We start from the raw sequence: 23,704 nt of genomic DNA on the forward strand, positions 1-23,704 counted from the left end.
ATGTCTAAAAGATCCTTTTTAAACCATAGTAGCAAAACCCAAATATAGCAATTGGAAGACAGATGCAAAAAAACGAGACCTAATTTAAAGTTTAAAGTTTAGTAAAGATTGTTTTCTCAAAGAATGTGTTGCAATTCGGATGTACAATTACATAATAATACAAATTGACAGAAATAATCCAATTGTCCGAGGGGTTCCGAATAGTCTTCTCAAGCAATAGAGAGTATGCGCATGCTTAAAGTGAATGGCACATCGAGTGGCAAATCGAGTGGCAAAGCAACAGGCAAAGTGAGTTTAACATTGTTTAATGTTGTTTAATGCAATCAGATAAGACTTTTCTGTGTGGATGTATGGGCTGTCAAGGCCAGAAAGTAGTTTTTTGCCACTCAGTAGGCGTTCCTTCATAACTTCCTGGTTTGATGATGATGTCACACGCATACCCTCTATATCCATGATTTTAAAGAGAAGATGACGTCAGTTCGTTGGATGAGAAGCCTCCACATGTTGACGATGAGCTGGCGGGGACCCACGTGGAGAGAACCATGGCCATCTCGGATTGGCCCAACTAAGTAAAGATGGTGGTGGTGTAGTGACGTAGATGTGGTCCCGTAGACTCCCATGAAGTTGAATGTGTTGCCATGATAACCTGCAAATAAAGCCCTGACTCCTGTGAACTTGCCACTAACAGTCAGAGGTGTTTTAGCGGTCTCCTGTTCAGTAACAAGGTCACGCTGATAAAGGGGCAGCAGCCTGGCCGACTGAATTAAAACATTGTCCTGTAATATTACGCCTAACTGGGGAAAGGACAGTAATAAGCGCTGTATAGACAGAGACAGGGGGTGAATCTGGCGACAGAGATATATCTTATAAATGAATAAGGCCATGCCATGAAATACGAACAACAGGATGGGACAATGTGACATGACATTAAGTAGGGATGGAATATAAACATACGGTAGTCACAAACAAGAAATACCGGACAAAATATGATAGGATATGGAAAAACATGGAATTGTGTGTATAATCATATATGCATGGTAGGCTATTAGTCTTACAGCAAACAAGTAGTTTATTGCTGTTTCTGTCTAAACGACCGTCATACTACTCAGACATAACCATAAACAAGCCCATAGAGATTTGGTTGTCCAGAGTGTATGGAACATCAGGGATATCATATATGAGCAAATAAGGGACACCAACAGATGTTTACAACGGGTACTCAAAGCCCCTGACACTGATTCAGACAGTATTGGTCAGATTGGAGGTGTGAGTGTCGAAAAACAGGGGCGGAATAATAGGCCTGAAGATAACATTAGTGTGATCCACAATTTGTGTGATCACCGTAGCGATCTCACAATAAAATAAACATTAAAAATCACACCTGTGTGAAGTGAGGGGCGCTCTTATCATACATCATCATACATCATCATCTTCAGTGTTAGTGTTAGTGTACAAATACTCAAAACTGGCCATTCATTGTCAATGGCATTCAATGTTAGTGTTTGCACAAATACTCAAAACTGGCCATTCATTGTCAATGGCATTCAATGTTTATGTTTACACAAATAAAAAACCTCATAGGAGCGGCTATAGCGCCTCTCAAAAATAATAGTTGCTTTGGTGTGGACTGGCCTTAAAACTGTTTTGTTGCAAGGTGTTGCAACTAGTTGCTTTTTTCATATGTATATCCTTCTACCCTAATGGAAAGGGGGTACACAAGCACATGGCCGTTTATCCGTTCTCCTTCTCCTACCAATTTACAATTACAATTACCAAACCACTCCGTTAGCACACATCTCTCCATGCACAAATAATCCTGCATGCCACCCAAATCCATATGCACTACATCGCTTCCCCACAACTGCCATATTTACTGTACAAATGGACAGATGAGTACAGCACAGAACAGTACAGTACAGAGGAGTGCAGTACAGTACAGCACAGGGAAGTACAGCACAATACAGAGGAATACAGTACAGTACAGCACAGGGAAGTACAGTACAGTACAGTACAGTACAGTACAGTACAGTACAGTACAGTACAGTACAGTACAGTACAGTACAGTACGGTACGGTACGGTACAGTACAGTACAGTACAGTACAGGATGAGCGGGCCAAAGGCCCACGAAATTCTAGTATATATATATATATATATATAGTTTAAATATCGGCAGTGCGACGTAGGTGTGAGGGCCGAGTAGCGGCCCCAACTCTAGATACCCGAATCTAGCCTATCTATAAATGCACAGACTCTCTGTCTGTCTTTTGTCCCCACACATCTCAAGATTTGCCATTGACCACGGTAAGAAAATTCCGGTCAAATGTCCGCTAAAGTTTGTCTCCACCCGTCTCAAGTTTTGCTATTGACGATGAACGGAGAAATGACGTCAGCATTCTGCTAAATATGACGTAAATTAAACATCAAAACATTAAACGCCATTGACATTGAAGGGAAAATTTACGTCATATGTAAATGAGCAAATCAGCAAACAGGCAACAGGCATTCTGATTGGCCAATGGCCAGTATGAGATGATGCATGATGATGTCTGATGATAAGAGCGCCCCTCATTTCACACGGGTGTGATTTTTCTTTCCTAGTTTGGATTTTTGAGGCCCTCCTATACACAGGTTTAATGTTTGTCTTTAGTTCATTGTTTGTTTTGTAAACGCCATTGACAATGAAGGGAAAATTTACGTCCATTTTCCAAAAGGTTAGCTTCAATATGAATGGAAATGGGTTACATGGATACCCACAGGCCTCCCCTGTACAGATATGCCAAATGTATTGTCTCCACCAGGCCGAAGGCATGGGGAGAGAGTATGTTTTGCACTCCGTCCGTCCGCTCGTGTGTCCGTCCGTCCGTGTGTCCATCCGTCCGTCTGTGAACAGCTAATCTCCGGCACCATTAACCCGGTCAATGCCAAATTTTGCACACACACTCCCTGGATGCCAACGATGAACCTCTGCCCCAAGACTTCCAGAACGGCCTGTTATAGCGCCACCAGGAGGCCGACTTTTGAAAAACATTTTCTTTTATATTACTCCTCCAGATTCTGTCCAAAAATCCCACAAATCGTTTCACACTATCTCTATAATCATATGTTCAAGATGGAGCTGTCCGATATTTCATATTCCATCCTAATTGGCTAACATTGGCTTTCAAAGTTTGCAGGATTGGCCCTTTTGAAACAAAAAGCCTCAAATCATGAGCGCAGCATGCAATTTACGTGAAATCTTTCACAGACCGTCCTACGCTTCCAATGGTGTAAGAACAAATGGCACCCTTTTCACATTGGCCTATTATAACGCCACCAGGAGGCCACAACCTGACCTGGCCTGGTGGAGACCAGTGGCCCGAGGGGCACTTTTTTGAGTTCCAATCTCATGCAGTTTGGGGAAAGAACCATGCAGTTTTATACATGCAGTACAAATGTGTAATTTCTGCCTATTGTAAAAATGAGACCACTGTACTGTATCCCACTACTGCATCTATATCTGTATGAGACCGCTACACTGCATCTAGACTACTGTGCTGCATCTATAGACCTCTGTACTGTATATATGTCACTGTACTTCATCTCAACTCAAATCATCACAAAATGTATTTATTAAGCACATGACGAACGAGGTCACCCAAAGTGCCATACAGGTTCAAATACAATTGAAATAGAAACAAAAACAAGACATTAGCATCTGTAAAGGAAGATCGTGGACTGCCAGGCTCAGCTGTTGCTAAAGACCAGGCAGAAGGAATTTGTCTTTAATACAGATTGACAAATATCCATTGACTGGGCAGCTCTGGTGTGTAGGGGGCTAGGGGCAAGATATTTCTGGGGGGTTGTTGACTTTGTGCCGAGCATTGCCGACGATGCGTTCACGGATCACAACAAACTAAACGGTGGCAATATTTTGACCAGCAGCAGCTGCACGTAAATACTGCAGCGGTGGACGTCTCGGAGTCAGACTGACCTACAGTACTATTGCTCCAGTGAAATGAGTTGACATCCAGGCCGGTGTTGAGATCCCAGCACAAATTAGTGCAGTTCAAATCTCCTCCTGTGTGAATATGGTGGGATAGGTTAGGACGTTAGGTGTACGCTACTGTATTTGTTTGACGGATTTTAACGTCATAATGGTGGTACCTGGGAGAGCCAAATATTTTCTGAGACGGTTTAGAAACACTGCTCTAGACTGTACCAGTTGCAAACTGCTATAAAATATTAAATCAATCAAATAGGCAATCTGTTCAATGATGTAGTAGCCTACTCATAAACATAATTGATATTACCAAACAACCTAATTTAAGGGGGCTAGCCCCTCCTATGCCCAGCTTTGTCTGATTGTGTGAACACAATCACGAGCAAAGTACATATTTAAGAAGGCCAGAAAAGTGAAGACGCCAAAAGTGATTGGCCGGAATGACATTTGTGCAGTGGTGAAAGTAAGTAACTATACATTTACTTACCGGTAAGTACTGTACTTAAGTACAAATTTGAGGTATTTGTAGGCTACTTTATAGTATTTGAAAACCTTAGTTATTAGTTACTTTGTAGATTTTGATTATTACAAAACATACGTCAACCCACTTCAGCCCTATTTCGGCCATTTGATGCATTGTGAGCTTGTATCTGCTATTTTCAAATGATTTTTTTTAATACATTTTGATATCAATGCTTTACTTTTACTAAAGTACATTTTGATTACCATACTTGTAACTGAGTACTTTTTCCATCACTGCATTTGTGATGATTTGATTGTCTCAGCACGGAATGTGATGTATGATGATGTATGATTATTTATGATTTTTTTGTTTTTACACAGAGCTCAGCTATATCAAACCCTCTCTGACTGTGTCGCTATAGCCAACCACCGTCCATTGCCTGACACTTCCAGTGGCCTAACAGTAGATGGCGATGTCGCGCTACAAAACGTAGCCTGGCTAAATGAACGTGTGGTCACTTTTTTAACAGGGACTCTATGAACAGCAATGAAACGTGCGTGCGTGCGTGCGTGCGCGCGTGGGCGTGCGTGTGTGTGTGTAGTGATGTTCTAATAATATTAAGTTAACAATCATAATATAGGCCAATAGAATAATTGAAACTCTATTTGCCTATTACTGTATAGGCCTATCAGATTTTAGTTATTTTATTGAACACACATGGGAGGATTTTATATTTCATTTAATAAAATTATTCATTCATTAGCTGTCAAAACAGACTACATGGACAGATAGGCTACTCTTAGTAGGATATGTTGCTACTTACAAGTTAGCAGAAGTAATTTAGCCTACTAACTTAAGTGTTTGTAAACCTTCAAAGCAAATAAGTCCCTTATTGGTGCATGTTGTGATAAAAATCAGTCCCCAAACAAATATTATATTTCAATACACACAGGGCAAGTAATTTCCATCACTAGTTTAAAGTGCATAACATCAAAAAATACGTAGGCCTAAGCTAAAGCCTACAAAGTTGAACACAGCAAAAGTAGTAGGCTAATTCACAAGATGAATAAAGAGCAATGAGTTGGCTACTTGCATCTTCTAATGACAAAAGAATACTGAAATAACAATCTAACTATTACAATATACATACATTGTCATTGCACTTTGCCACTAAATAAATATTGATGGTATATTTTCAGTGAAACAAATGTCACCTACTCACCTTATATGCGAAATGATAGGCTACATTGAGTGTGGAGATACATAGTCCAGTATGTTACAGTTAATTACAAGAGAGGGCCAGTATAACAACTACAGGCTATACAAGCTTGTATTCTCAAAACATCTTTTGTGTGGCCTTTCAGTCGTTCGTTCTGTCCTTGACAATGTCCTTTCCTGTGAGGAGTTTTCCTACGAGGAGTTGCAGGGTTTAAGGTGGCAGCAGAGGAGACTTGAAGGTACAGCTTCCAGTGCAGTGGCGCGGAGTTAACATCTTACACGAGAAATGGTGTAATGCGTCGTGAGCTTCTAGGAAGAAACACAAAACACAATGAATAGACATCATGTGTGTGTGTGTGTGTGTGTGTGTGTGTGTGTGTGTGTGTGTGTGTGTGTGTGTGTGTGTGTGTGTGTGTGCGTGCGTGCGTGCGCGCGCGCGCGTGTTTTTTGGAAGGGGACTTGCAGGCGTTGGATATCCGCATCGATCATTCCCTTACAAACATGCAATTTATGCTAACCCTAATTTTTCCTCGTGAGACACTTCACGCCAAGTTAGCGGTCATATTTGGGTCTCAAAGAAAACATCCATAGCCTACTAGCCTAGCTATCATCAGTTATAGGCTATAAGTTGATTCAAGGGCCAGGCCATGCTAAAAATATGCAATGAAACAAGATTGACCGACGATAGGCTGCTATGTGTAAAAGGGAAAAAGAGTGAGAGAAGCGAATAGGCCTAGCTATTAAAATAGAACCATGCAGTGTTTGTCAAGACAGACCCAACCCAAGGGCAGAACAGTTTGTATAGCCTGTATGTCTTCGCCGGGATTCCAACGCAACTTCTACTGAATTGGCCTAGCGTTCGTTTTTCTTTTCTTTTCTGGTTCAACCAAACTCGCTGCATAATGTGTCCATGATCCATTGCAAGACAGAAATAATCGATTCATAACGTTTATTGATGCGCACTGAGACGGATTAATTCCGACAAATAAAGACGCATTTGGCTTGAATGAATTATATTAATATTATTATATATTAAAATAAATACATTTAAAAATAGACAAAAACGGTATTACAAGCCGATGACAATCATGACCTGTCCTGACCACTCAAAATAACATTTGAACAACGTCTTTATTTCATTTGAGTCACTGTTCTCAATTAAAGGTATAGCTGCAGTTTAAATATATATTTACTCGTCTCATATAGTCTAAACATATAAGACACAACCGACAACTGACTATACTGTAAATAACAGTAAAATCATTTGAGCAGGGCAGGCCTATGCAATAGGCCTACTATGTCATTTTATAAAGATAGTTGCAGATTTGTTTGTGCATAATATTAGACTATACAGCGCTTCATGTCGCTATATCTCTTTTGTTGGTTTGTTTGTTGGTTTGTTTTTACTTTTTGTTTTTAGTTTTGTTATTGTTCTCACCTCTGACAATATGAAGCTGTTGGACCATCTCTTCCCTGTAGGAAAGCTCCCTTTTCATTTGATCTTGAAAATTATCTATAAGACGCAAAGGGAAAATACACATTTTAGTCAACAAACAGACTAATTAGGGCGGATGCCCCAGTCTATGTTTGTTATGTTCAATTATAGGCCATACAGTGTATGTAGCCCTGCTATACTGGCGTCGCCGTCGCGTGCATGGAGACAGGTGGATGCCCAAACAGAACAGGCTAGTACACATCTCTGACTGCACTCAACCAAGCAAGCTCCCGGGTCCTTATTCGCCCATAGATGGCGCTGTTTTAAAGCTATAGCGGCAAAACGAGGTACCGAATTAAAGTTGAGATTTCAAGGATTCCGATGGTGCCATAGTCCAATGCCATGGCATGATGGATAAAATATTTCCGTTTTATTTGTATAATATTTTGTCAGAGTTCGAGGGTTAAAACAAATCAAAATGTTATATTTTATTAAATATAGGCCTACTATATCTGATATTTGGTAACAAAAATAGATCCCTTCAAAAAGTAGGATGGCAATTTGCACTGTGGCATATGAGGTATGAGGTATGAATGTCATTTGAGTTATGAAGCTTCAAAGAGCCAGAAAAACAACATAAACACAGTATCTTTAACTGATAACATTGAGATTTGTCTTGAATGAAAAGCAAAATGTGAATGAATGCAAGGGGACAATATCAAAACATCCAAATGCAACAGATGATGTCTAAAGGAAATGTTGAAAAACAATTATCTTCTGGCGGGAAGAAAGTAATTTTCATTAATTTCAGACCATTTTTTTGTGATAATAACATCTCATACTGAGTTTATTTTTTAGTATTTTTGGATGGATGGAGAATTCAAACACCCCTTACACAATTTACATTTTACAACATTTCCTGAAATTCAACTTCCAGATTTTAGGCACCCATAGCCCTACTAACCATTTTGACCTCAGTCTCTATTCCCATATTATATTTCTTCCTTAAATGTGCTGTAAGTGCTAATATAAAGGCTATAGCTTGCGTGTATGTGTTTAAGTATGTACTTGTGTTTATAGGCCTATAGATATAGGTATATGTGTATAGGTCTTTATGGATGTGTAATTGTTACTAATAACGTATTGTTTATGCCAGTAATGGGGGGTTGGGGAACAAAAACCTGATATGTTGAAATTATGTGCTTATTTGGTATTACATTGTTCCTGTTCTGAAAATAAAATAATAATAATAATAATAATAATACAACAATAATAATAATAATAATATTAATAGTAATAATATTCTGATAGTAGCCTAATCATGGAGTTTGTTCAGATTCTCCCCATCTCTCCGCTTCAGTTATAGTACAACAGAAGATTCATTTTCAGGAGACTTATTTCGTCCAATAAGAGCATGTCAAATTGATAGTGTTCCAGTTCCAAATTTGTCTGCTTATTATTATTATTATTATTATTATTATTATTATTATTATTATTATTATTAATAATAATAATACTAATCATACTACTAATTATTATTATTATTATTATTTTAATCACTTAAAATGTCACTTGCTTATCACATAAGGGTTCTCTCTCCTAATTCGATCAAATTGGTACTAAAGAGCTGGAGAGGCGGGTGCAGTGGAACCCTGTCAAATACTCTGATTACGGAATATAGAGTTTAACACTTGTGTGTGTGTGTGTGTGTGTGTGTGTGTGTGTGTGTGTGTGTGTGTGTGTGTGTGTGTGTGTGTGTGTGTGTGTGTGTGTGTGTGTGTGTGTGTGTGTGTGAGTGAGAGAGACTGCATGTTATCCATAAAATCCACATATATGTTAAAATGCTAATCATTTCAAATGTATAGTTTATCCCTTTATTTATTTATTTTATTTTTTCAGAATATGTTGACCCTGCAAGGTCTATGTGCACATAATCTGGGATGTCCCAAACATGAGCTACAAAAGTGTTCAACAATAATCAACAAACAAGTGACATAAACGACATGACAATAAAACAATGTGGGAAAAAAGCCTACCTTTTAAATGTTGAAACTCACGTTCCAACTTCTTCCTCAGCTCAACTTGCTCCAACAGTTGTTTCTGTAGCTCTTCTATTGATAATTGGAAAGAAAGAGTTGAGGCAAGAATTTGTTATTTAGGTATAACTCAAGTTGACCTTTAATAATGTCATTTTTTATTGGCGTTGGGAAGGGGTCCTGCAGGGGGGTAGGCATCATCACTTGTCATATTGTGTTTGGATTGAAGGCCTATATCCTACTCTTTGGACCTCCAGCAATGGCATGAAAGCAGGGCCTTGCTAAAAAATATTATGTACCCCCATGGGATTCTGGTCAGTAAGCACAAGGATTCGTGCTTAAATGAGTGGCCCTTTTGCTATTGGCACAATGCAGTGTGTGTGTGTGTGTGTGTGTGTGTGTGTGTGTGTGTGTGTGTGTGTGTGTGTGTGTGTGTGTGTGTGTGTGTGTGTGTGTGTGTGTGTGTGTGTGTGTGTGTGTGTGTGTGTGTGTGTGTATATACAATTATCCATGTTCAACAAAGAAGTGTAGGCCTAAATACTGTATTTATATCTCAAATAGTCATATTAACATTAATATAAGTAGTATAGGCTTTAGTATTTAATTATCTTGCAGTTAATATCACGTTTAGCAAGCGGATGCGATCATCTCACCTTTTGCAAGAGTTTCGATATCTTTTTGTGTTGGTGGAGTTCTGACTGCTGTTTCCTCGCCTATATAGGTATACAGAGAAAACGTACCTCTATAGGCTTTTCCAAAATCATTTAATCGAAGGCAAAATGACACTCTTGACAAGTCCTATTAACTTACCGTCGTCCGGTTCTCGCTGGGCATCATCGCTTTGTTCGTTAAACGATTTCGTTTCTATCTCTTCTACGGTGGAGGATGGTTCTTCTTTGCTTGCACTTTCATCTTAAGAGAACATAAATAAATGCACGTAAGTTTCCTCTCGATTTCAAATCTCAAATAATTTTGCAAATTACAGCAAAATCGCTAACCGTTTGATGTGATCAGTCCACTCTGGTAATTTGTAGGTCTGAAGTGATAAGGACTATTTCTTTGTTGCAGCTCTGCCCTTTCCGGTGTATATACCTAAAGGAATGAATAATTAACTATTTGAGTTCTTAGAAATGATCATAGGCAAGGAATGAATAATGGATTCAATCAACGTCAATATATTATATAAAATATGCCAAGACACAAACCCACTTGCAGAAAACTTCTGAAATTAAACCCTCCGTACATGTCACTGTATCTCAGTTTTGATGGGTCAAATCTGTACAGGTCACTCACTTCAGCAAATAAAGATGTGGTTGCGTGGTTTTCTGCAGGCAACTGCTTGCTTTGTATTTCTCTTTCTGTTGACTGTGTCACATGCAAGCCCATTCTCTGAGAGTCGACACGTGCAGCTTCCTGCACAGTTTTGGACTCTGTTTGGTTTGGCGAGACACTGTGAGCCATGTCCTGTGCAGGAGGAGTCCGAGGACTCGGAGACACTGATTCATCGTCCCTTGGTGATTTATTGGTCTCCACGTCCACATCTGGCTCACCCTCGCTGTCCACGCAAGGGGACATTGAGCGGTAGCTCGAGCTCTCACTTAAGAAATCGGGCGATAAATAGCCCGTGCGCGAGCCGGTGTAAACGCCCCTGTTGCTGTATAGTTTGGCAATACTATCAGCGTCTTTAATGACAGGCCTGAATGCAGATATGTAGCTAATTTTTCGGGGCACAAGGGTCATCCCTTCCATCGGCCTCGCCTCGTCCCCTGACTTATCCTCCTCGTTGCGCGTCGACTGGGTGCTGGAGCATCGCTCACTGTCAACCAAGCTGTCTTTTGGAGTGTTCGTGTTACGGTCGCTGAGCTCGGATATGTCCAGTTCACTCTGTCTAGGAGGGCAGAGCAGATCGGAAGGTGGTTTGTGTGGAGACTGGGCGTACGGGGGCATGAGGCCGCCTGCTGTGGGCCAGAACATCGGGAAAGAGTGGTAGGCGCTGTCCTTGGTACCTGGCCAAAGGACACCCGATAAACTAGGCTTAGTTTGCTCTCCCATCAGACTGTCCTCTTTCTTTTGACACAGCCCAAAGGCTGGAAATCCGTATGGATGCGGGAAGAGCGGCGGTGGGATCTTTTGTAGCATACCAAAGCCCTTACTGGGGACGGGGATGACAGGGTAGCTTCGCGCACTCGTTATGTTCAGTGCCCGGTTGTCCTCGCAGCGCAAGATTTTGTTCGGGATCTCGGGTAACGAGTGGCGGGGATGGCTGGACCCATGTGATTTTAGCGAAGAGCTGGACTCTGGCCCGTTCATTGGTAGAATCCTCTTGCGACTGCCACCGTTGAACATGGCCTTCACGTCTTCCCATGCGTGTGCCACGTCGTCTGCTGAGTTTTTGTCCGTCAGTTTGAGATGTCGTCTCCACGAATTAAAATTCGCTGCGTCTGGCTGCGTGTACTTTGATTCTGGCGTGCGGTGCGAATGAAATATGAATTTATTAGGAGAGAAATACATGTTACAGTAGGAGCACTTGATGCATTTGGCCCTGGAACTGTTGTATCTAGCCGGGATGAAGCTTCCTCGACTGCCCCAGGCGCACTCGTGGGAGACGTCAAATGCGAAATTTTCCGGTAGTTTCGGGGGCGCGTGAGCACCAAGGAACGACTTGCAGAGTCTCTCGGCCTCGCGTTTGGTTATCATCCCACAGCGCCTGGAGGAGATGGGCATCGCTCCGGCGCGCCTCAGGATCTCCAGCTGAACCGGAGTGCACTGCACGCAGGTGATTCCGAGCGCCACGCGCCGGTTGTGGATCTCATTGTAGCTATAGTTCTTCAGCAGGGTGTTGGAAATCTGCGCTAGGCAAAGTCTCTCCTGGCCATCTATGACTAGGGATACGATGGGTATTCCGTACAGAATGGTCTCACTGACTTGGTTGGGTTTGAGGTTGGTGCTGGGGTATGAAAGTTCTTGTTTGGAGCTGGGCGAAGAGCTTGCGTCCCGTCCTGCAGGCAACGACTCCATCCCTTGAAAACCTGTGTGTCACCAAGACAACGAACGTGTAATATTAACAACTGAGTTTTGGGGGTTTTTTTGCCCAAAGGAATGTTGACATCAGGAGCATTTAAATATAGCCTCGTCTGCAATTGCAGTGTCACCCACACACTGCATGTGCTATTTAGATCAGAGAGGGCCAGAAACAAAATTGTCTACAGAATCTAGTCACTATAGGAAAGACAAAGAAATTACATATTCGTATTAAGAAAACAAATAAACAAAATGGCCATTTAAAAAGAAATCTATTTTGACCAGGATTACATTTGGGCTATATATTCCGTCCTATGTTAAGGATAAAGGCTGACCTTTATCGACGCATCATTAAGAACCTTAATGATGGCAGAAGTCGAAAAGCTATTACATAACTACATATTCGAAATAGTTTCAAGTATAGCTATAGCCTAATATAAGCCAGAGAGGGATTTCATTTAACTGTGCAGGTGCTTTGGAGCTCTCGTCATTAAAAATACCGGTAACATGTAGGTCACAGAGAGTCTGTGTGTTTTTCGTTTATAGGCTAATTATTTCAGCAGCCTTTTAAAAGAAACGACATAGCTGCATCGGAAGCATAGCCTACATTTCTTCACACTTAATAAATTTAAGCTCCAGAAGCATTGTCGTTAAACAGTTCCCATAAACTCACCTTGAACGCGCAGTATTAATAGCTTGATCTCATCTGTTCCTTTGCGAAATAAGCAGTGACCAAGTTCACGGCGAAGCCCAGTTTGTGCAAAAAATGTTTTTCGCTATAATATATTATAACCCTGACGCAATGCTTGTCCAAAAGCAGCTCCCTCTCCTCTCGTGAAACGTGTGTCCTCTGCGTTGCGCTGAGCTCTATGTGCGCCTGGTGTGTGTGGTGCGCCTGCCAGTACTGTCCACATGGCAGTCTGGTACAGCCCCCTCTTCTATGACATCCACAAGGCTTTCCACAGCGATCAAGTGACAGCCAAACTTATGGCAAGGCACTGGCACTCCCTCCCACTCACACAGGCAGGCAGCCCACAGTGCATGGCGATATGAGCACGAGGATCGCGTCCGTATTTATTAACAATATTTAGTTGTGCTGCATGTGCTTGATTTTAATTAAATTATTTATGTGGCTATGTGACTAAATATTATAGCAAGTAAACATTTAAAAAAATATATATTTATTTAATTTACTTATATTCAATTGTCACATATATAGACTATAAATAAACGAATTCTCAATAGTGTAAATACAAGTTTTAATTCAAGTTTAGTTTTATAACCTGGACTTATTGTGTGGCTGTTTCCGTGCATTTGCTTTTAATTACTTACGAAGTAATTACTAACACTTGCTAAAAAAAAATCTTCCTGCTGTTTCTTATTTAAAAATCAGTATTGTTGATATTGTTGCATGAGCCTGTAGTTAGTATAGTGTCTGGCTGAGAAAACCAAAACAAAGAAACATTAGTGGCCCATGCAGTGATGAATGCGTGGGCAGGCCTTGGTCATGTGTTGGGTTCCCACGGACTCACAGTTTACAACGCATCATACAATAGCCAATAGGTTTTGACAGTGACCAGCTGCTCAAGAGTGATTTGATTTTCCAGCATTGGCCGGAAGAAAAAGGAAAAAAAGGAAAAAGAAAGAAAGAAATTAAGTTGTTGGTCAATGTGGGTCGTCGACTAAATACGCCTGGAACTTCTAAAAGGCAAAAAATGTCTTGGGATAATCATTTTCATTTTGCATTGCGCAAAGCCAGGCCCAATGCAATATTGATGAAGGTAACCGGAACCTGTCCCTTTGGTCTTATTGACTTCAGTGGGCGGAAAACCTTTTCTACACTCCAAGAATAATTACAATTTATCAGCTTCCTTTAAACTTTTAGGCATGATGATATAGAGTACCCTATAGCCTATATTATGGCCTTTGCTATTAATATGAATTAACGAAATCATCCTTCATGCTGCATCTTCGCTTGTTTTACTCTCATTAATATATAGGCCTACTCTCATGAACCAACATGAAACGGAATATGCGTGTGTCAGTGTGTGTGTGTGTGTGTGTGTGTGTGTGTGTGTGTGTGTGTGTGTGTGTGTGTGTGTGTGTGTGACTGTGTGTGTGTGTGTGTGTGTGTGTGTGTGTGTGTGTGTGTGTGTGTGTGTGTGTGTGTGTGTGTGTGTGTGTGTGTGTGTGTGTGTGTGCGCGCGCGCGCTATCTGTCGCAGTCGCAGCATTGACTAATGATGTACAAAGTAAAAATAAAAACGTCCCACATTATTATAACACAAGGCTATAAGAAAGGACGTTTCAAACAGCAGAACGTATACCTGAAATGTATACAGCTTAGAAAGACAAATTGACATAAAGGAAGGTGGGCATAAAATCTGTCAACATTATATGGTGACATTTTTAAGAGAGAGAGAGAGAGAGAGAGAGAGAGAGAGAGAGAGAGAGAGAGAGAGAGAGAGAGAGAGAGAGAGAGAGAGAGAGAGAGAGAGAGCGAGAGAGAGCATATCTGTCTCCTGGTTTCCAAAAAACGTATTTCACCAGATATTTTAAGCAGGCTGCAATCAATCATAAACTAACTGCTTGGCATCATTAGATAGATATTAATTCATCAGATTATAAATAATAATAAAAAATAAAGAAAAAAAGGCAACAAATGGCACTGTATAACTGCATTTCATATTGTCTTTTCAATCTATAAAAGCTATAGGTAATTGTTTCAGAGGTTGTATGCTATATTACAATTTTTCATATTTTCACATTTTAAAATGTGATTATAAATAAACAATTACATTATGAAATCCATACATTAACACTATACTTTATATTTTAACACAATGAGAGATGAAGAGAGCGAGAGGGATTATGCTGTGTGTATGCGTGCTTGCGTGCGTGTGCGTGTGTGCGTGTGCGTGTGTGTGTGCGTGTGTGTGCGTGTGTGTGCGTGTGTGTGTGTGTGTATGTGTGTTACAATAGTTCAGTGTAGTTGGACCAGAACCTGGCAGGGGAATGGGGAACGGGGAAAGGAAGAGATGCAGAAGCCAGCCAGTGGGGTCATTATCTGGCTCATGCATACCGCACACTACCTTTTTTGTGTGCTAAAGAAAAAGCTAATTTAAAAGTGTGTCTGCATTAATCACAGTGCTGCATCAAAGTATGATAATCACCTGAACACTCTATTAAAATAAAAGTGCCAGCCCAGGGGAAATCTCACCTTACTCTTTAATTGTTTTGAGGCTTTGATAGGCTTTTTAATCTAAGATTAATTTATGCATTCTTAAATAACTCTACATATGATTAATAAGCTTGAAAATTAAAAGGAGACTGAAGCAATTATAACAAGTGGTTGGTCATCACCTCATTAGATGGCACTGAAAAGATGCAGTTTGCGTCTGTCTGTGTGTGTGTGTACGTGTGTATGTGTGTGTGTGTGTGTGTGTGTGTGTGTGTGTGTGTGTGTGTGTGTGTGTGTGTGACGGTGTGTGTGTGTGTGTGTGTGTGTGTGTGTGTGTGTGTGTGTGTGTGTGTGTGTGTGTGTGTGTGTGTGAGCGTGCGTGCGTGCGTGCGTGCGTGCGTGCGTGCGTGCGTGCGTGCGTGTGCGTGGTTGTGTGTATATGTGCACATGGATATACATGGATGTACAGAACATGTAAATTGCATGTGTTTGTTTGTGTGAATATTTGAGAGAGAGAGAGAGAGAGAGAGAGAGAGAGAGAGAGAGAGAGAGTGGAGTGAGGGGGACTCTAGGATTTGATGAGACAAACAAGGGATAGTCCGAGTGAGTGTCATTGGCCAATTATTTAAAATCGTAGCGTATGATCCTTGACCAAGTGAGTCAGCATTACCTGACTGGGGCCTGAGAAAGACAAGCAACATATACTGCTGCCTGTCACCATCCAGTCCAAATGGCTGAGCCCAATCTTAAAGATTTGTTTTCTTTGGCTTTTCTGCTTTTTATTGATAGTATCAAGTGAAGATAGACAGGAAAGAGGAAAACAGAGAAGGGGAGAGACATGCAGCAAAGGTCGTCATGAACGGGACTCGAACACGCAACGCACTGTCAGGCCAAAGCCTATATGTGGCATACGCCTGGACCACTTGGCCAGCGGGTGCCCCGGCTGAGCCCAATCTTGATAGATTCTGCAAAAACTCGAGCTGTGAGGACAACAAAAGAGGGAAGATCAGCAAGGCCACCGGAGAACCATGGTGAAAGCAGTATAAGAGTGGCTAAAGGCTTGCTAATGTGTAAACAAGACATCAGTCCTCTCCCGGCCTGATGTTTATTTGCCTCCTAAAAGCCCACCCCTGGGCCCTGACCCCCCCATTCTCCCCCGCTAAACGGAACATTTCATCTCACAGGGGGAGTGGATGGAGGAGCGAACTCTGTTTGTGTGTGTGTGTGTGTGTGTGTGTGTGTGTGTGTGTGTGTGTGTGTGTGTGTGTGTGTGTGTGTGTGTGTGTGTGTGTGTGTGTGTGTGCACAAGTGCTGTGCATGTGTATAGCGAGGGGGTTCGTCACTGCATCAAATGAGGCTGGGCTCAGGGACCCTTTTGTCACAGACAGGGACTCATCTGCCAGTGCCGAGTGGCAGGGTCCTGAGGGAAGAGACGAACAAAGGTGCTAAAAGGCTGTGTGACAATGAGGGGTGCTCTGAGGAGAACCTACATGAGTGGGGGATGTAGGCTGCACAGGACGGCCCGTGCCAATCACTCCACAATTACTATTGCATACAATCCGGAGGGTCGGGTGTACTGTGGGCATTCTTGTGTTCAACACAAGGACAAATCTTTCCCAACTTCCCCTTCCACGCAACAACAGGCCAGACATCTGCAGGGACTTGCTTGCCATCCTGGCTTATGGAAATATTGATAAAAGAAGGTCTAAGAATCATCTCCCCTTGAAGAACATATCCAAGTGAAAGTGACCATCTATTTTGCTTAACCATAGGAGTTCAAGATGTCAGTCTTGCTAAAACTTTAGTTGAGAACTATATAGATTTCACAAATGATCAAGATTTTGCTTTATATAAATGACATATTTTTACCCACAACCAATTAAGCCTTTTCTCCAACATCTCACAATACAGCGTTCTTTGTTGTTTATTCATCATGACGGCACTGTTTTAATCTTCAACCTTACACACACTGCCACTGCATTTAGCGATTGTCTTTTTACGTTTTGTGCATTAGCATCATCTAGGCTATAACAGAATAAAGTGGGACGCAAGAGGTTGTTTATATCCAACCAGCGAGCAGTTTCAATAGTGTAATGAGGAGTCGAGAGAGAATGGGAATTATAGTAATGATAACAAAGGTCTATGCGCCATAGCTTGAGGCGGTATCGGGGGGCATTACCATAAAGATGCGATGGGCTTGTATCGCGGGTTTTGCTGCGGGAGAAGGCCAAAGAGATAATAACTATTAGTAGATGACAGTGCTTTGTGGGATTCCAGCTGTGGAGCCTGAATTTCCATACAGATCGAATGGCTCTGGGAGGATGATATGTGAAGCCTATGTGTGGGGGGAGGGGAAGGGCTCGGCGACACCATGGACAATCGTAGTCTGTGAATACCAAAATCACTGTGTTGGACTCACTCTTACATCGCCCCCAGCCAGAGTTTTTTGGGTGAAATTTCAGTTTGAACACTCCTCCGTATAGGTCTCTGTGGAGGAGCTGTCCAGGGTACTGAAATGGCCCCGCTGTTGCTCTGTAAACAGCTCTCTGGAAGTCAGGAGGTGCAAACAGCTGGGGTGTGTGTGTGTGTGTGTGTGTGTGTGTGTGTGTGTGTGTGTGTGTGTGTGTGTGTGTGTGTGTGTGTGTGTGTGTGTGTGTGTGTGTGTGTGTGTGTGTGTGTGTGTGTGCAACAGCGTAGCAGAGATTTCCATCTAGACCACAGGCAAGTGGGAATGTGTGCACCAACCCTGTCAGCACCAGGGAGTGGGGAAACCTTTTCCTAATAAACCAGTATCAGGCCCAAAACTTTCCTTTCAAGGTCACATGACAAAACTTTCAAAATCGTGCACCTGACAGACCAGGGTCCATGAAAAAAGTATAACACTGAACTGCTTCACACATGTACCACGGTTATATCTCATAATTAATTCAGCTGCCATCACTTCAATGTGAGATTCTTTCAACGGCAGCTAGTGAGAGTGTCATTCTGACCCAGAAAAAGACATGCAAGAGAGAGACGCAGGGTTGAGAAGGGGGTGGAAGAGAGAGAGAGAGAGAGAGAGAGAGAGAGAGAGAGATTGGAAGGTAACTGTGATGAATTATATATGGGAGGAGGTTAGGCTAATAATAGCTATTAAGGTGGTGATACAGTACTGAACTCTGCACTCGCTTGTGTTCCAGCCAATCTGCTGATGTAAATAAGTCCACAAACATCTGTAAACAGTGGTGTTAACATGCTCTAACGAACAAACACAGCTGGCAAAGAGGGGGCTCCAGAGATCCGGCGGCCAGGAGCCGGGGTCCTGGGGACTATGGAGCCTTTGGTCGATGTCCAGCGAACAGACAAGCTGCAGGTGTTTGTGTGTGTGTGTGTTTACGTAAGGGCAGGGCTAAGAGTGAGGGGACAAAGACAGTGAAAGCAATGAGCACGAGGATACCAATCACCCCATAATTATCCCCCCGGTGTCTAAGCTGCCCAACTCTCCGTCCTTGATAGATTCACCTGACCCAATAACACTGCGTGCTGCACACACACACTCACCGCCACAATGGACTGGAGGCGGGATAAAGACAACACCATAGATCAGCCGAGGATCAGCAATGAGACAAAGACCTAACGTCTGGGAGGCTGCTGTGAAATTAAAGAACCGAAAGACCGAACCAATCCCACTCCCGTGCTCTATTAATAGCCTGGGAGCTGAGAAACGGCAAGAGGTGAGGTAATGCAGGATTCAATTCCATCTGATATTAAAGAGAAACACCCCGTGGCATCACTCTCTCTGTGTGTCGTCCCCCTCCCTCCCTTCCCCTCTGTCTTTCTTTCTCTCTCTCTCTCTCTCGCTCTCTCTCTCTCTCTTTCCCCGCTGCTCACATGATTCTGATACCTGAGAGGGATGTATTAAGCCATTTAAATTAACAATGGAACGACTTATTCTAATAGGCCTGCTCTGGAGTGTCTCAAACACTTACTTCATCATCATCATCGTCGTCATCATCATCATCATCATCTCTCACACTCAAACACGCACGCACGCACGCACGCACACACGCACGCACGCACGCACGCACGCACGCACGCACGCACGCACGCACGCACGCACGCACGCACACACACACACACACACACACACACACACACAACATTATGTACATACACACACACACACACACACACACAACGTCTTGTCCTCAGGCGGGTCAGTGTTGCGTGTCCCTCCTCCAAATAATCTGGCCAACACTCCATCCTATGGCAGACATTCGTGTAGTCATGATGGCAGCTCAGGGGGAAGTGGGTAAGCCCATCATTAAAATACAGCACTAAGCACAGATATACATGTTGTATCCATGCTCCAATTGATGACGCGAAGGAGATTCTAAACAGTAACTACTCAGCCAGAGAGGATGACTCTATTTTTTTTTGGTTTGTTGTTGTTCTTGTAAACTCTAAATGAGAGGCAGTGAGACTTTTATGCAGTTCAAGCAGCAGCTTATATAAATCCCATATTTCTCTCTCTCTCTCTCAGTCTCATTCAGTGTCTGTAAAACACAACTCTAAATCACTCTTGCCGAGGCCTTGGCCAGTCGCATACAAATGAGGATACAGTGGGTGCTCAGTCGGTCCATCCCTGAGGGGCTGTACAGAAATAGAGTTGGGGAAAAGAACACTTTGATTGATGCCTCTTACACTCTGAATAATGATCGGTTCAAGGGTCAACCTACTTCAGTGGCACGCATTATATCATTAATTACAGACATCAATAAACAATGGGACATCCTCCATATGTCTCAAGTGTGGCTACCCTAAAACCTCTCACCCCTACTGGATCATTTCACAATTAGCAATTGTCACACAGTTTAACTTAAAACACACACATATATGCACACGTACGCATGTGCGCACGCGCACACATACGCGCGCACGCGCACGCACACGCGCACGCGCACACGCACACACACACACACACACGCGCACACACACACACACACACACACACACACACACACACACACACACACACACACACACACACACACACACACACACACACACACACACACACACAGAAAAAGACATTCTGCAGCTATTGATCACATCCTCAGAATACCATGCCAGGTCTTGGAGAATGGCATGGTAATTACAATGTGATGAGAGAAGCACATTTCGATCGCACAGTTACATATGCAATTAAAATATTATTCATTACCTCTTAAATAAAAGCCCGGTGCTGAAATCCCATTAAATTTGGGATAATTGTGCGTGTTTAATTATAAGCCATGCAGGAAGGAAGTTTCGGAGAAAGTAGCAGTAGAGTGTGCCGTGACCTAGATAGCAGCGGAGACATTTTGTTTTAAAAGTGACCTTGCTCTGAAACCCTCCGCTCAGAATAGCTCTGATGGTTTTCCGTGGACTCTCGGTGCACAGACCTATCACTGCCGCTTCTGATTAAACAGTGACTCAAACAGTGAACAGGGCCATCACACAGAGACAGAGAGAGAGTTTGGGCAGAATAAATACGTACAGTTTCATCAAGGTAAAAAGACTGGGAGGTGACATGGTGCTATAGTTGCTCAAAGTGGCCTTTACTGGCCTACCTTCACAGTCAAATCAGTGTTAATAATACAGGTCCATATTTATACTATCAGAGATACATTAACACTCCAGATGTGGCTGTGTTCTTCAGCCACAGTATAAGCTTGGTACAATCTGAAGTGGAAAGTATATGCCGGATGCACAGTGAGCAATTGCTTCCTGACAGCGCACCCTACCTTTGGCTTTACCCTGATTATTATTATCTAAATGACCTGTCCATATTAGTTCATGTGTGAGCTGTGTGGGCTGCCCTTCCCCTCTCTCTAACCTCTGGGCTCCAGCCCAGGGGGCCCCATGCTGGCTCCCTCGGAGCAGCTTGGCTCAGGGCACTGGCTCCCGCCTGCAGGCAGCCACAGGACAACCCGAGCGGAGCTGTCTGCCACTCCTGTGCTTCATTAGGAAACAAAATATAAGGTTTCCACTCCATTAGGAATGACTTTAGGAGTGAAAGCACATAAGACGCCGACTCACCTCATCAACAATGCATTGCAATAACGGCGAGGATGAATGAGAGCGAGAAGAGAGGGAGGGGGGAGGAGGAGGGGGACTGCAGCATTAGCTTGTATGCAATGTCTTTACAGCAGAGTGGAGAGGAAAAAAATCATTAATGCAATAAAATGTGGTCAGATTAATCAAACGCCTCAAACTCTTATGAAAATATTACAGGGGGAAAATGTTCTATTACATCTAATGGTATCTAATCTAATACTGGCAGTTAAAGGCTTGGGCATCTATTTATTGTGAAACACAATTTAGGAAGTTTAAAGGGAGGCACTGAAGCATGGGACCAACATCGCCGTCAGGAACGCAGGCGGAGATGTTTTCCCCCCTCTTCGTGCCTTCAACTCATAAAAGCTCACCATTAAAGATTCTAGGTTGCTCTGAGTTTGCAGCGCGGAATATAGGGGAGGCAATACGTAATTAGCGTGTCATAATCAAAATGACCCACTCGGACACTTTATGATCACCAAGAGAAAATTACAGCACCGCTGGTGGCAATCTGTGGGCATGTGTTAACACCATTAACATAATGAAAATACACAAATGTTAATAGCCCGCCTCTTGATACGGCCGAGGAGAAGGAAACCCACCGTTAATTTCACAGTGCATTTTCACTAACCTCCAGGTTATGGAGGGGAGATGTAGGGGCTGCAAAAAGGCAAAGATACAATCTTTCTGTAAATGGCTCAGGGGAAAAGGGAGATAGAAAAAGTCTGCCTTTTCTCTTAAAACAATGTGTGAGAAGTACTGTTCCCCTGCCACACGTCCTCCACTGAGAGTCTCTGCAGAAAATCTCATTTTCAATTAAAATCTCATTTACCAGGATGTTGAAATGAAATCACATGTTGTGAATTAGCAAATGAATTTGCATATGGGGATGCGTGCCAATATGCATAGAATAATTTACCTTAAAGATTGATTTTTTTAAGGATCCCATTGATGGCGTAGAGAGCAATGATGCATGAGTTCGCCTAGAAATACATTTAACGACATTTGTCAGAAAACTTGGCAAACTGGGGATACAAGATAAGAAGAACATTGAAATCTTGTCGTCTATATTGTCACAGGTTGTTATGGAAATAAAAAATGTTCGAATATAAAAAAATAAACATCTTGAAGAACTTGTCCTACATGTTCAATTCCTCTCCAAGGAGCTGTGTTGTATGTCACACATGGCCTCTCAACCTCACTACTTTTCTCTTTTCATTGTTCACTAGTCTGAAGTGCTTAAATAACCTACTGTATATAGTGTACAAACCTTTAGGCCACCAGATCACTTGCTTCATTCCAAGGCTGGCATGATGAAAACAACCTTTGCTTTTACATCTTATTATATAGGCTGCTAATTAGAGTACAAGCATAGAATAAGTCAATCATTTAATAGTAAAACCTAACATAGAATGAGACAATACTTTAATATGAACAATATTAGTAAGATATATTCTGACTAAGTTGTATATGCACTTCAAACAATAATGATCAATAATCGTTATTTTTGCTCAACTCAATTGATCACCTCATTAGCCCATTCTGATCACCTGGTAGATTAAACAGATGTGGTTGCCCACCCCTGAAGTAGATAATGGTTGTTTGTTTCTTCTATTTGTTCATATACTTGCTTCAAGAATCCTTTCAATTAAATCAATCTGAAAGGGAAAAAAGGCTTTAATCACAAATTAAAAATATCAGTGGAACCATTGCAGGCACAACAGTTAATCTAATTGAGCGATTAGTTTGATTAAAAATAATCAAGAATTGATCATTTAATAAAATATTCCCTATTTTTGGCATATAGGCAATGCCAAACCATCTACCAGTGACGCACTGTAAACTTGTACATCTCTGATTTTCAATATTCTTGCGAGCCACTATTGTGTGACAAAGAAAAATAACGATTAAGTGGTTGACTTGTAAAAAAAAAAGTAGTATATTAAAAAACATGCTTCTCGATTGATCAAAAAGTAATCAATAGAATAATCTCTAATAAAATAATAGTTGTAATTGTAACCCTAAACTAGACTCTGGCAAGAAGTCCAACATATCCACAACCCAGGCAGGTTTTGACAAATCACCTCTAAAACTTTTATTGCCAGAATACTGACTATTATGATAAGAGGCTCTGGTCATTTGTCGTTTTTAAGGTTTCCTTCTGAATCCAGTTATCTCTGATGATCCTACACTCAGGATATTCTTATTCAATCAGGTCTTCTATGAGCTTCGAATTGTCCACAGTAAATTACTTGCTCATTTCGGGCGGCCTTTTCTGACAAAGCGCCGCTGC

General features: G+C 42.0%; 1 protein-coding gene across 1 annotated transcript; it reads right to left on the bottom strand.

The window, feature by feature from the left end:
* Positions 1-1,692: 1,692 nt before the first annotated feature.
* skor1b (SKI family transcriptional corepressor 1b) lies at positions 1,693-12,150 on the bottom strand (the record flags this gene model as incomplete). Its single annotated transcript, XM_079502323.1, has 8 exons — positions 1,693-1,697; positions 5,858-5,935; positions 7,100-7,174; positions 9,133-9,207; positions 9,786-9,845; positions 9,943-10,044; positions 10,131-10,224; positions 10,426-12,150. The coding sequence occupies 8 exons, from the start codon at positions 12,148-12,150 to the stop codon at positions 1,693-1,695; spliced, it is 2,214 nt and encodes a 737-aa protein (XP_079358449.1).
* Between the last annotated feature and the right edge of the window lie 11,554 nt (positions 12,151-23,704).

Source organism: Electrona antarctica, assembly GCF_951216825.1.
Source record: "Electrona antarctica genome assembly, chromosome: 5".
NCBI lineage: Eukaryota > Metazoa > Chordata > Actinopteri > Myctophiformes > Myctophidae > Electrona > Electrona antarctica.